This window comes from Marmota monax, unplaced genomic scaffold, assembly GCF_021218885.2.
Source record: "Marmota monax isolate L192 unplaced genomic scaffold, Marmota_monax_Labrador192_F-V1.1 WCK01_AAM20220418_F8-fsc00008, whole genome shotgun sequence".
In the NCBI taxonomy this organism is placed as follows: domain Eukaryota; kingdom Metazoa; phylum Chordata; class Mammalia; order Rodentia; family Sciuridae; genus Marmota; species Marmota monax.
In genome coordinates, this window is record NW_026694432.1 from 543898 (window position 1) to 558721 (window position 14824).

Below are 14824 nucleotides of genomic sequence, written 5' to 3' on the forward strand. Positions count from 1 at the left end.
TAAGGTGGAGGGTCTGGTTCCCAATGCTGAGCTCCAGTTCTTGAGATAACAGAGGAGCGATAGAAAAGGAGGAGACCCATCCAGAGAATACTCCTAAGGTTTGAACAGGGTCTCACTGAATTGCTGAGGCTGGTTTCAAACTGGCAATCCTCCTGCCTTAGCCTCCAGAGAAGCTGAGATTACAGGTGTGCATCAAGGTGCCCAGCTCAGTGTGTCCCTTCTGAAATATTGGCTTGTCCTTTCTGAAATATTGCTGTGACAGTCTGCAATTCTGTTTCTCAGAACACATCATTCGGTTCTGCTTTGGAGACAATCTCGATAAGATAAAGATGCGTCATGGGGGACGGCAGTCAGCTATCAGAAGCCTTGTTTTCACGTTGGTACACGTTGTTCACATCTGGTTCTAGTTCACTACATGTGATAGTTAGCATGCAATGATCTCTAGAAGTTTCACTAGGAAAACCAAAGACCCAAGGAAATAAACAAAACATAATTGTGTGTGGCTGTATTGATATAGAAGCACACACTTGTAGGAATACACATATAGAAAAACACATACATAGTATCTATACTTAATTAACTAGGTATATGACTCTGGGAGGTAGTATAATATAGCTGATAAAAATAGAGGCTTTGGAGTCAAACAAACATTCAACTTTGTTCTACTACTTAGAAGCTGTGTGACCTTGAACAACTTAACTTTTCTGAGTCCATTTCCTCATTTGTAAAATAGGGCTAATAATAGTTAGACCTCGAAGAATTGCTATAAGAATTATACTACAAATCCCACCATAATGTATAATTATAATGCACTAATAAAATGTGGAAAATTATATTACTACACAGCAGGTACTTTTCTGAATATTTTACATATATTAATGCTCATGATAATACTATTAATATCCCTGTTTTAGATATGAGGAATACTGAGACACAGAGAGGGTACGAATTTGCCTTTTACACAGCTAATGAGTGATAAGGCTGGGGTATAAATGGAGGCAATCAAGCTCCTAATCACTAGGGTATGCTGCCTAGCCGGATTCCCTAAGTCCGTGATATTCCTCTGGCACACATACACAAATATACAGACACTCTACACCTCCTCTTCCTCTCTGTTTCTAAGAATCTGATGTTTTTGTTATTAGTTTATTACACAGTGCAGTTCAAGTGGGCAGCATGTGGACAGCAGTTTCCCAAACAAAAGGATCCTATGTGGTTGCTCCATGAACAGAAAAACAAATTCAAACCTGAGAAATGTTAGTTCATTCTAACGATGACTCACAACCGCTATTTTCACAAACAGCCTGCTAATTAAACTTTCTTATGAACTCTGCTAACTAATTTTTCCAATGCATGGAGGAAAAAATCATTCATTATAGACCGGAATCCAAAATCTAATATTAACAGCACAAGTAGGATCTGTGGCATTGTAATTTGATCAGCTGGAGCATTAATAACATTTAGATCCTGATGTCTGAGAGAGTTAATCAGCTTTTGCAGAGATGTATGTAGATAACTGAACAGAACATCTGGAAGGCAGACTAGAAAGCAAAACCAGCCTATCGTGGGGGGGCTGACTACTTGGCTTTACACTCATAAGTCCCCAGCTTACAATGTCCTATCTTCTGGGTGACCACGGTAATACCCTGAATTGGTGTATCACTTTAACAACCTGTCAATACATTAGCAGCTCATCTGATCTCACAACACTTCAGCCAGTATTATTATCCCCATTTAGTAGATAATAACCCAAGGCACAGAATGGCTCCATCTGCTGAAAGTCTTGCAGCTAGAATAAGAACTTGGTGGATCCTTCCATTTTATCATGATGCCGCTCCCATGAAAGTGGCCTAATTCTTTAAAGAATCTCAGAAATTATCATGACATTTTCAAATACTGAACTAAAGGCTTTCATTTACAATCTGCCAGGACCACCCAAACTGGGATTCATTATTGCTGTGAAATGCTGTCACATATGTCAACTAGTCTGAACTCAGAGTACCAGCCAAAGAAAGCAGGGTAGGATTTATCTTTTCTACTGTATATTGAAGAAATGGAGTCCCCAGGGATAAAGTGATTTAAAAAGGCCACCCACTCATCTATGAAGTGTGTGCGAGGAAGGGAAGCACTTTTATTGAAGTCTATCACGTTCTGGTTACTTCAACCAGATATTTGGTATTTCTCACCAGGAAGTGCTAGGGGGATGTTTGTGTGATTGTTTTGGGACTGTGGCTCAGGTAGTGCTTTTTCCCTTTTGTATCTAACAAGGTGGTCTGTCTTATTGGGAAGGCTCCACTGACTGGTGAGGGGCTCTGGGAAGAGCAAAGGTGTCTGAGGACCGGTTCTGATTTCTACTGTCAGGACCAGGAAGTGAGGTTGACATTCAAGTTTTCTGTCTGTTGTCAAGCTCGGGGTTCTGGGCCACAGCTCGCTGTGGGAACCCTAACCACAAAGATGGAAGCAGAATACTGAATGAAGTTTTCAGCATGCCCAACCTCAGGATGACAAGACTGGTGAGATCCAGAAGCCAGGAACACCTCAGTCAGGGGAGTGGGTCAGGAAGACCTGCTTCGGAACAAACACCTCCTTCAGCAAGCACCCTGATTATGTCCCATGCTAATAGACAGGGATTCTACCCAGGCAGTTTCTCTGTGTCCCTGCCTGCTCTGGCCATAAAAACAAGTCAATCAATCCAAAACAGGTCCAGGTAAGAAAGAAGGTAAAAGGAAAATTCCATATATGTGATTTCAGGCTTCATATCCCATCCTGTGTTATAGCTGGCTTCTATCTCCACAATTATATCCACCGCAAGAGCTAAGGTGAGGGTATGGGAAGGGGTATGGGACTGGGCTTCAGGTTACTACTTGAGAAAGGAACAAAGGTCATCATCATCCATTTTTCCTTTATGTAAAGAAAGCCCTGGGCCAGCTGGTCTCTTACTTCTCAGATAAGTCACATTTAATTTACCATTTTTCCTCTGCTTTCCTTTTCTTTCTACATTCATTTCTTTCTGCCCTCTTTTTTTAAAATCTAGAACTATTTTAATAATTAGCATTTTTCCATATTATTTCTTAGACAATTCAAATCCTGTTTGGATCAAAGAGGCATTAAAATAAGAAGGCAAAAAGAGAAAGCAGGTCAGAAATAAGCAAAGAAAAGAGAAGAAAAAGCAAGGAAAATAAGAAGCCACATATTCTTGACTTGTAGATTCTTTGGGCTGCCCTGGCCTCATCTGTAAAGTGAGTGGATTGCCTATATCGGATATTTCCACAGGTTACAGGAGGTACTGATAATAAAAGTCCCCGAAAACAAATACAAAGGGCAGATATCTTGGATCATGAAGTGCTTATGCTTATACCACCAGTAAAATTATTTAATTGGATTCAGGATGTTTGTGATGAGAAATTCCATTAGAAGCCATAGAAATTAGAGTGCTTATCCTAACTAGCTGTATATCCTTTGTGTTGATGGCGCCGTGCATCTCACCAGTCAACTTATAAAACAAGAGTTGAGCAGAAAATCAAACTTATAAATCAGCAGGAAATTAAAGTACCTGGGGAAAGTCACTGAGCAAACATGTATCGGACCTCAGCGACACAATGATTCTCAGATCATAGATGTCAAGGGAAATCTGCAAACTGTCACTCTATTTGTGTTAGGTAGGGTTATTTATTAGCAAAGTAGAAAGAACACAGCTTTGAGTGTCTGGCAGACATGGGTTCAAATCTAAGCTCTACCACTTATTGGCTCTGACTTTTTGGATAAATTACTCCTACAATCTAATTAAACTTGGCCTTGAACTCTTAAACTTGGCCTTGAACTCTTCTTTGATGCTTGCTCTGAGAACCCTAGTCCATTGTCAGTCTTTCCTCCTCTGCACACACATAACTGATGTTGCTTTTACCTTCATTCTGCAGAGGCAGAGTGCTAAGTAATAGACCATAGACTTTGTAGTCAAACAAACTTAACCCCACACAGCAGCTAATTCTAGGTTTGCCATACTCATCTGCAAAACCTAATGAGATAGTATAGATAATATCCCCAGCCCTGTAGCTGATAGATAGTAGGCATTCCATCAAATATCCAACCTCATTATATTGTTATGAATCCTTTCATGCTATTTTTCCAGTGATATTAACAGCCAGAGCCAGGAAGGGTAAGACTGGACCTTGGTAAAGAAAAAAAAAATGCCACTACAAAGCAGCTAAGGTATGGTGATATGCTTCACAAGTAGGGCTACCTGTGCCTTCTAGATCTGTGGGCTGCTGGAGGGTCCTACAATTTTTCCTGGCTTTCCTTACTCATCACCCCTGTAAGAACATATGGGCATAAACTATGTCTTATCCTTTTTGATTTCTTCACAAACCCTGATATAGAATTTAAGAGTAAGAAGGAAAGAGAATAACATCTATTTGGTCTGAGAGAGTAGACACTAAATAAATACTGTTGGCTGATTGAAAATGTTTTACAAATGTAAAAGCCTTACACAAATATATGGTCTCTATCTGAGTTTTATCTTTTCTCCAAACTAGAAATATCTTCTCCCATCAAAGCTCAATTTTGTCACTGTAGAAAAAAATGAAAAAGCAACTTAAAGATCTTCACTTCTTATGAGGAATAAAGACAGATACAGAGTTCATCAGTTAAGAGCAGTAAGGGAGATGCAGAAAGAGGGCGGGGGGGGGCAGTTTGAAAAAAGAAATCACCACTACCACACCTCTCAGAAGACAAGAAAAAAATGAATTTCCCATTAACACATTTCAGAAAGCACTTTCCTCCTACCCCGAAGCTGATGAATTGCATTTTTAGATAATGTGTGGAAATTTCAGTTTGACATTACCTTCCTGCTTAGTTCCTAGTCTCAATCAACCAGGCCATTCTATGGAGAAGGGGGGGGAGTAAGGGAGTAAATGTGTGTTAGGGAAGGAGAGGAGGCTGGGTGAACAGGAATCGGTCTTAAGAACCAGTCAGCTAAAGCCCAGAAATAGAAAATCCTTAAAATACCCAGGCCTGATTCACATCTTAGGTAAAAATCCTTTGAGACATCTCTCCTGGGATGTGAGAATACTTTCCTATGGTTATCCAAGTTCGGAAGCAGGGCAGAACTGGCTGATTTGAAAGGGAGGACAGTCAGGAGGCAAAAGGGACATACACCTGGTCCCTTTTGTCACCAGCCTGGGGAAAAGCTGTGTGGAGAGATGCTCTATGTACCTGCACGAAGTGCAAGCCTCACAGCTCTGCTCAACTAGCAAGTCCTAATTAGGAAGGATGGAAGGTCTCTGATTGCCCCTGATGAGTGTGTAAGAGGCACAATGATTACATGGTTTACTGTCTGCACTTAATGTTCTGACGTTCCGCAAGTTCCCCTTAATAAGGCAGACCCCCTATTCTCCTATTTTGTAGCCCTATTAGGCTGCCAAATCTTCACCATACCTAAAAATTTTCCATTCACCCCCAACAATATCCAATCCAAGTCAACAAATCAAAACTCTCTTATTCTTCTTTGTGGAATATGTATAAGATGACTGCAGGGAGGTGATAAATAAAATGACAAATGCAAATCTGCCTGATTTTCCTCTGAATGCAAGAGACGTATCACACTGCACCAAGCACATTTTTCCAAATCAGAGCAAAATATGCTGATATCCTAATAAATGCTACCGTCTCCTTTACTCTTCCCATCACTAACTAATATCCCTCTGATGTCCATGTAAGAAAAGTTCATTTAGCTAATCAAATCTTGGGATTTTCTTGGATATACCTAATTGTGGCTGGGTTTTAACTATGCTTAAATCCAAGGTAGCATCCGTGCCAATACAGTGCTTATAAAATAAAGAAAAGGTACACACAGTGAAGGGTATTTCAGAAGGGAGAAAATCAGAAATTAAAAACCACTTCATGTATATAGTCTTCCTTATACAGGTAAACAGTGATCTGTTTAATTCAAACATTTTATTTCTTTAATGCACAGTGTGCTATTTTCCAAAACAAAACGTTGTGAACTCTAACTAGATTTTCTTTGTACTGAAAATTTTCATTCTCTAGGTATGCAAGCTGAACTTGCTTGTAAAAGGGAGGGGTCAGCTTAATATTTGGGAGAAAACTGCCAGAGATAAACAATATGCTAGAGAACTCACAGTCAGAGCTCCCATACTTGGAAGCTAAGTCAGCTGTGCAAGTTACTTAAATGCTCCTAAATTCAAATTTCTTCAACTGTAAAATGGCAGTCTTGAGGATTATCTGATACTCTACCTCCTAGTCTCAGCACACTGTAAGTGTTCGTTAAATGCTGGCTACTCTTATGATTCTCTGAGAAATCTCAATTAGGTAACTTACCTAATTTTTACCATTTAAATGAACTATGATATTTAAAGTATTTAATAGAGGGGCCACAATACACATTAAGTAACACAAAAATATACAAAAGCTGCTGCTATTATTCTTATTTGTCTTTGCTAGGCACTATTAGAAATTATGTCAACAAATAGCTGACCTCACATTTCAGGAATGAATCAAAAAGCATTTTCATATTTTAGGACTTTTCCGAGCTATTTATTGTTTACATGGTTATCTCAGAAGCATAACCAAATTTCCCTAGTGTTCTTATAAAGCCAGTTCCTTGAAAGCATAGGAGGTAATATACAACAGCCCCTGACCCTCTCTTCTCACTATCTCCCACCCAGTGGACAGAATTGTGTCAGGCCTCCTGGCCTGGAAGCTCTAACAGTCATTCGTACTACTGTGGTCCATGTCCCACATCTCACTTTTAGAGAGAGACACAGGATTATTAGCACTTTCACAAATCCAGAAAAAAATAGAAGTTACCCTATGACACCAGATTGAAAGTGAGCTGGTTCCTTTAATTAGAGATATAAATCCAGACACAAAAGGGGTGGCAAAGTATTCACCCTAATGTCCACGGTAGTGAAGAGTTTCTTTTTTTTCTTTTCTTTTCTTGTTCCACTTTTCCCACTGAATAATAATATTAATTAAGCCAAAGACATATTATAAAGAAAAAAAGACAGAGAGATGGATTAGCGGTGGTGTTTCTGTAATGCTTTTGTCCATTGGGGTGCAACTCCAAACAACCTGACTTTTGGGCACTTAATCTGGCAACACTGTTTCATATCAGAGTACTGCTTCCAAAGAGGCACATGCCAGCTCTACTTCTGCTGTTGAAAGCACGGAAGAATAACAAGTGTTTTTGGTCTTCCACTGAAATTTTAGTTCTATTACTTTGCCTTTCTTTCCTATAAATCCTAACCCCATCCTTCTAACCTTCCCCAATTGCTCCAGCTAACAAGATGCTACCTTTTCCAACTATTGACAACACTTAGGGTCTGTCCATATGCCAGTCTCTCAATATATTCAGTTTTGTAAACAATAATGTGCAGTTTGGACTGCCCTATCCTCAAAACCTCCCCTTAGAGTTTTTACCTGCCTGAAATGGATAGAAATCTACTCTTACAAATTACAGTTCATGGACACATGGAAAATGACAGCAAGTAAAGATGTAGTTCTTTTTTATCATTGTGATGCAAATAATTACACAATGTGAGTAAGCAAAACTGCTTATTGTCTTATACTGATTTCTTTCTTTCTGGGGATTTTTTCTTTGTTATTTTCTCCCCTTTATTACTTTTGGGTGGGATAGTAAGGTAATAGGCATTGATAAAACTGCAATTCAGCATTCTAGCAAAAGATACATTCTGAGCCACCCAGACCCATCCTGATAAAGTGATATGTTTCTTCACCTAAAATATTAATCATATATATAAATTTAGAGTCAGTAAGCAAACTCAATGCTTATGAATCAAAACCAAAACCAGAAAGGCAACAAAGGAAAAAATAAAAACAAATCAATTCTCTGTAGTCCATGGGAATAATAAAATTTTCCCCAGAGATTTGGTGTTCTTTGCCTGAGTTTCTAGGTTGCATGAATCCTGTGGGCCATGAGCCACTTCTCTTTCTTTCCAGCAGCAGAGGCTGCAGGTAGATTCAGGAGAAAAGCAAAGGACTTGGCTTCCAATGCCATCACATGACCATGGCTGCACACAAAAGCAACTCGGGAAATGTGTTTTCTCTCCCTGGTTCCTATATTACCCTGATGAGCATCCTTTCCCAATTGGTAAATGAAAATCTAATGTCTTTGAGAAGACATTACTTAATAAGTAACAGAGATGTCTAAAAGCACTCTAAGCGAATCTTAAACTTGGCACTTTTAGTAAATTTGGTTCTATCTTAAAGGAGGACACAGACTGAATTATATCCCCTAGTGGATGACAAATATGGTTATCTTTGCTTCCCTTTATACACAAAAGTCTTGTTTAAAGCCATGGTGCATTAGGCAGACTCTCCAGAGGATGGCCAGCAATCTCCACTGAAAGGAACAAAATGTAGCACTGGGTTATGGGGTGGGAATTAAGCAGGAGTCTTAACCTTAGCACATACTTCCCAAAAAATCATGCTTTTGGAACCTACAGGCACTTCTCTGAGCTCCACCACCTGCTAATAACTATACTGCCTTGGGAAGTTACTTAGCCTAATTTAGGTTCAGTTTCCTCATCTAAGAAAATAGATAACATTTCTGTAGTGAATGAAATAAGTTATGTCCACTGCTTACAAGTACTTAGTACAAAAGTGCCTGCTAACTGGTGGCAGTTGTGTTCATAGTACCATATCAATTAAATCCATGCCCAAATGTCTTTTATGTGTTCTCAAATGGAGAATTCTACAATAACCCACGTTCAGGGGTGAGTCCAGCCAGCCTGTAATGCAGTGAACACAGTCACTTCTTCTCAAGGGATTTGGACTTTATTGAGGACAGAATCTTCTAAAAGAATCCACTATATTCTTTTAGGGAGTGGTTTGGGGCTGGAAAATCTTAATCTTGAATTCTTATCTTTTTGCCACTTCCCACCACCCAATCCTCCCACTGGATATTTAGAACTCCTTGTAAACTTCACAGGATCGAGATGCATTGAGATCTGTAGGAGGTGTTGGAGGAAAAGGGGGGACTGGGAAGTTAAAAATCAGGGCAACAAAAATACCTATGATGTCATTCACCCTGACATCTGAACTGAGGCCTTTCCACTTGCCTGGTGTGATACCTCACCTCTCCCACCCTGTGTTATGACTTAACCCCCAAAAGCAGGCCTAAGAGGGTCTTTCTAGAGCAATTCTTACTCCTTCCCCATTTCCCTGAAGCCCTGTCTTCTCCCTCCTTGTCTGACTTCTAGCACAGCCAATTAAACCTGAACAACGGGTGGATGGAGGAAATATGCTGCATCTATGGAATGGTACAGCAGGGACCAGTTTCACTGTTAATTTAAAATGCTAGAATTAATTAGGTAGTGTAAATGAAGAATTTAATAAGCACTCTTTACAACCACAAGTTCTACTTTTATTAAACACTGCTACCAAATGAGGGCAAATATCTCTGGTCTCTGTATTTCCCTGCCTCATTCCCATAAGGTCTATATAAATAAAAAAATTTGCCTGAATTTTAAAAAATTGCATAATTATAAATTCATGCCTAAATTGTATTTCTGCTTTCAACCCGTAAGCTTCTTCTTCTTTAAGCTCAGATGCTACTGTATGTCTCTGCTTGTGCTGGAGAGGGTGCTAAACAAACCAAAGTTGACAATTTTGGTTTTGTATACCAAATTAAAGGCTGTCTTCGAAGCTGTCACTCCTATTCAAATCCACTCGGTGAACTACCAAATTAGCATTCTTTCAGTAAAGGAATCTGCTTGTTTAAACATGTGTCTTTAGAAAACAAGGATCAACACCATGAATCAGTACTTCACAAAAGTCTCACTACCATTCTAAGGGAAATTGTCTGAAAAGGTGATTAATAATATTCACTAATATAGCTGGCAGAATCCCTATTTAGAAGGTAAGGCTAAATCAAAAATACATTTTCTATATAGGAGTGGGAGGAAGAATCATATGGTTAACTGGTTTTAATTTGGTTTGAATTATCATCCTATTATATAAAGATTATTCAGGAATCTAAACACCCGCTTTCTGAAAGTGTAGGCAATTCTGTTAAAGGATAGATGTGCTCTGGGATAAGATCATTAAAGCCTGGCCTTATTTGGAGACCTGTCCTGGTCACTCTCCTCAAGGCCTACTCGCTATATCCGTAATAGCAACATCCTCCATTTTCAGAAAACTCCCTACACAATAAGTGTTGGACGAGGTGCTTAAGCCAGTCTTACATTTCACCTTTACAACACTCCCTCTAAGATAAGCATTATTTTGGAATTTTATAGGTAAGGAAAGTGTGTTTGGAAGGTTATGTGACTTACATTGTAGAAAGTAGCACCTTACAAGTTTAATGATTTTGCAAAATAATTTATAAGGGGGGGGAAGTTATATGTGAATTATGAGAATGGGAGAATTTATATTTATTGGTACACATATATATTATAGACTTTGATTTAAAATCAAGATGTCCTATCTCCCTATTTTAATCAAAGAGCTTCCTTTTAATTTAAGTCAGTTGCTTGTCAATTAAACTGTCCAAAGAAAGGGAAACAAAAGTCAATACTCACAACTGACAAGCACTTGAAGTTGACGTGAATGATTTCAGGAGTAGAGCACCAGAAAGCAGCAGCTTCACTGCCATCACTGTGTGGTTTTCTAAGAAAATGTTTTCATTTCCAACAAGATTACAGGGAAAAATTCCCCCAAAGAATTATAGTACCATTGTCTAGCAAACATTAGGTCCTCAAAGAATAGTTATTGATTAGGAAAAAATAATAACATAAAAAATCTCAAATATCAAAATTCTATAGGGTACTGTTTCACTTTCAAATAAAAAAAATTCTGACTTTTCAGAATATCCTCAAAACAAACAAATACATACAATGAAATACCTCAAATGCAGATCCTTTTTAATCACCTCCTTCCTACTGCTGAATAGTTACAGAATAATCTGCTATCCTTAGGGCCTATTTCTCCTCAGGGACAATGAGCAGTTGTGTAACCCTTCCACAGTCCACTGTGGCACCCTTTAAAACACTTGTCTCAACACATGGAAGAACATTGGACACACACAATCTAATGCTTGGAAGGAGAAGAAGTGAATAAAAACTACTATGGAATATAGGAGAGCAGAGGGCAGAAGTGGGAGCTAAATAACAGAGAGAAGTGGTGGCTGATTAAGAATAAAAGAGGATAAAACGAAAGGATAACTTCACATAAAGTTGAAGAAGCTCTAAGATCTTCATGGGTTTCCTAGTCCTACCAATCCATAGTATGGTTTTATGTGGTGTACACACATGTACAGTGCTGTGGGTCTAGGACTGTGTATAGGTGCCATCCTTGCATGCAGGATACATCATGCAGACACTCAGATGCACAATCACACATGTGCATTTCTTCTAAGTTCCCCATATTCAGTGATATAACTTCTTCTGCAAGTCCCAAGTCTAGAATATGGAAGAACATACCTGTAATTTTGTCTCTCACGAGTTTGCAGGATTCTATTTCACCAATGCTCCCAAAGAGACTCCTGAATTCCTCTTGGGTCATATTCTGGGGTAAGTAGTTGACGATGAGGTTAGTTTTGCTGTCATCTGTGGCTGCCCCTGTCTGCATGGGAGAAGGACAGTTTCTGTTGTTGCTGGAGGGTCCATTGCTTGTATTGGATGTCGGGCCATTTGACACCTGAGGCTCCATGGTGCTAATTATCTAAAAGTAATAATAATAAAAGAAACCTTTTCAAATCTGAAAAGACACAATCAAAGTCCTTTTAAAATTTTATTTTATTTTATTTTTTGAAAAGGAAGAGAACAAGATGGAAGCAAGATGGAGCAAGAAAGACTGGGTTGTGAACACAGCCACTTTAGAAGCATGTTTTTAACCAAAATGTTAAACTCCCCTTGCTATTTTTAGGCCAGCCCTTAGATTTTGAACACAGACTAGAATGCAGTGGGAACTCTCCCATTATTTTGTTAATGAAAAGCTAATTCCTGTTTTCATTACACAATCACTCTCAGAAATGTATACTTAAGCCACACCAAATTATAATTAAAATGTAAAGTAATAATCATGATTAAAATTATAGTTCCATTAAAGCTGAAAAAGCTAAATATAGAGGGCTACACTCACAAGATCAAATACAGTACCTGTTTATTAACTATCTCATAAAGTAAAATGACATTGAATTAAGCGGGGCCGTTCCATATGGGAAGGGTTGAGATTTCCACTGATGCTTAAACACTGATCAAACTTGTGATTTCACAAGTACATGCCAGGGAGCTGAAAAATCATCTAATGATTTTTTTAAAAATCTAGCCATTCGGCTGCTGTTTCTTCCAGACCTCTAATAAAACAAAAAACAAAAAGTTTTTTCCAGGTCTCCACCTTAGGTCCAGTGTAGCCCAAGACTGTCCTCTTGTACATTACTTGGCGGGGGCGGGGAAGGACTTTCTCTGGATTTAAATACTTAATTGAAAAAAGATTTCCTTGGGTGTGTGAACTGTCTCAGGCAACATACTAGTGGAAAAAATTCTTAAGAGTTCCTGTCCTCAAGGAGCTTGTAGTCTCCAGGACACAGACAGGTGCATGGCTGGTGGCAGGACAATAGGCATGAATAGAGGTACAACGTCCCCAGCTCACAGAATAAAGGCAATCAGGGACAATGCCGAGATGATGATGCTTTTAGATGGAAAATGGGTTTAAACTGAGGGAGCAAGGCCATGAAGATGCCCTGTATGGGGTAACAAAAATGGAAAATCACAAAACTGCAGAGCCAAAAGACACTTTAGGGAATAAAATCTAGCTCAGTATTTTCATATCTGGGATTAAGTCCAAAGACATCCAGTGACATTGTCATTTCAAGAAAGTGGAGCAAAATCTGGGCCTGCACCCAGGCTTCCTAGTCTTCTTGGTCCCACCTTTCCATTCTATTTTATCACTGTCCCCTGTTTATCTATCATATGGCTTCTGTCTCCTCTGAAATCACTTCTTAACTCTTAGGCAATGGAATCATGCCCTGCCACTCACCAGCTATGTGGCATTAGGGAATCAAGGTGTAACAGATATCTGATAAACAGTAGATCCTATTACTATTACCCTTTTACTGTTCAGAGAATTTTTTTTTGGGGGGGTAAGCATTTTTGTTGAATATCACGTACATGAAGTAAAGTGTACAAACCTCAAGGCTACAAATGCAAAGAATGTTTACAAAGTAAACACAACTGACACCTGGGTACCAACTTTCACATTGTAGCATAGATTGTGACTAGTACCATGAAATCCTCCTGTCCTCTCCCGTCATTTACATCACCCTCCTCAAAGTAACCACCATTCTGACTTCTAATCCATAGATCCCGTTTGCCTATTTTTGAAAGTTTGCATAGAATCATACCATGTGTAGTCTTTTCACCTGTCTGAAGTGTCATGTATATTGTCTGTGTAGTACTATGTTGTTCTTTCCCTATACTATTGAAAATTTAATTGTAAGAAAATGTCACATTTAATTTATCTCTTGATGAACTAGATTGTTTCTAGTTTTCAACTGTCAGAGTTGTTGCTGCTATGAGCATTATGCACAATCTTTGGTTAGGTATTTGCACATGTATCTGTTTGGTATATTCCTAGGATTCTGTTTTGGGGGGTCATAAGGTATATGTATGTTCAGTTTCAGTAGATACTGCCAATAGTTTTTCAAAGTAGATGTACCAATTTATATTCCCACAGGTAAAGATTGAAAGTTCCAGATCCTCCACATCCTCACCAATGTTCACAGACTGTTTTTGGTTTTGTTTTTTTTTTTTTTTTTTTTTTAATTATTTTGTTTTTACTTGTTTTCTCATTTGAAGAAGAGTGGTATGGTGGGGGGAGGAAGAAACTAGTTTTGGAGCCAAGACAACAGCTGCCTTAAAATTCTAGCTCTATCACTTATTAGCTGTGACTTTGAGCCTCAGATTTCTCTTCTGGAAAACTAGAATAAAACCTCCCATGCAGGGTTGGTTTTCTTCAGGATGAAAGCTCATATATAAGAAGTATCTACAATAAAAAGTACCTAGAGACATCATCACTATTATTCCTCATTATGCCCCAGTGATACTGTTTCCTCTTTTGATGGTCACAAATGGGAAATAAAACCAAAAGAAAAACATGAAGTCTTGAGAAGAGCTAGGGTAATAAAGCGGACTGAGGACGGTGAGTAGCGTCTTAGGTTCTTTACCATCATGCAAGTAATTTAAGTGGCTCCACTTCTCACATCACCAGAACTTTCTTCTTGGCTTCAGGTCAACTGTAGCATTCCAGAAGGCTGGTCCAGACAGCAAGGAGAAAGCAAAAAGCTTCTGAGAAGAATCTTAAACCAAGCTCTCCTCAGAAATGATCGAAACCAGCCAGGTGTGGTGGCATATGCCTATAATCCCAGCAACTCTGGAGGCTGAGGAAGGAGGATCTCAAGTTTGAGGCCAGCTTTAGTAACCTAGCAAGATCCTAAGCAACTTACTAAGACCATGTCTCAAAATAAAAATTCAAAACGGGCTGGGGATGTAGCTCAGTGGTAAATTTCCCCTGGGTTCAATCCCTAGTACAAAACAACAAACAAACAAAAACAAAAACAAAAAACCCAAAAACAAAAAAACTACACACACACACACACACACACACACAAAAAAAACTGATAGAAACTGTGCTCAGCAAAGCCTATTCAGCAGCTCTGCCCTCAAGGCAAGGGTCCAGGAAAAAAACTGGGGAGCTGGGCCCAGCAGGGGTTAGCAGGCATCATTAATGGACAAGATGTTGTAGAGCATCAGCAGAGATCCTGGCTAGGAGGCAGTTTCTCAATAGC

The 14824-nt window shown here is 39.0% G+C and overlaps 1 protein-coding gene across 6 annotated transcripts in view; it reads right to left on the bottom strand.

Moving 5' to 3' along the window:
- Elavl4 (ELAV like RNA binding protein 4) overlaps positions 1-14824 on the bottom strand; it is an 86077-nt gene that overhangs the window by 37170 nt on the left and 34083 nt on the right. For 5 of the 6 annotated variants that reach the window (XM_046469241.2, XM_058570765.1, XM_058570763.1 and 2 more), the window contains exon 2: positions 11460-11700. In XM_046469241.2, the coding sequence (XP_046325197.2) occupies positions 11460-11700 (241 nt within the window). Of the gene's footprint in view, positions 1-11459; positions 11701-14203; positions 14291-14824 lie in introns of all 6 variants that reach the window. The other variant, XM_058570764.1, reaches the window with a different exon arrangement.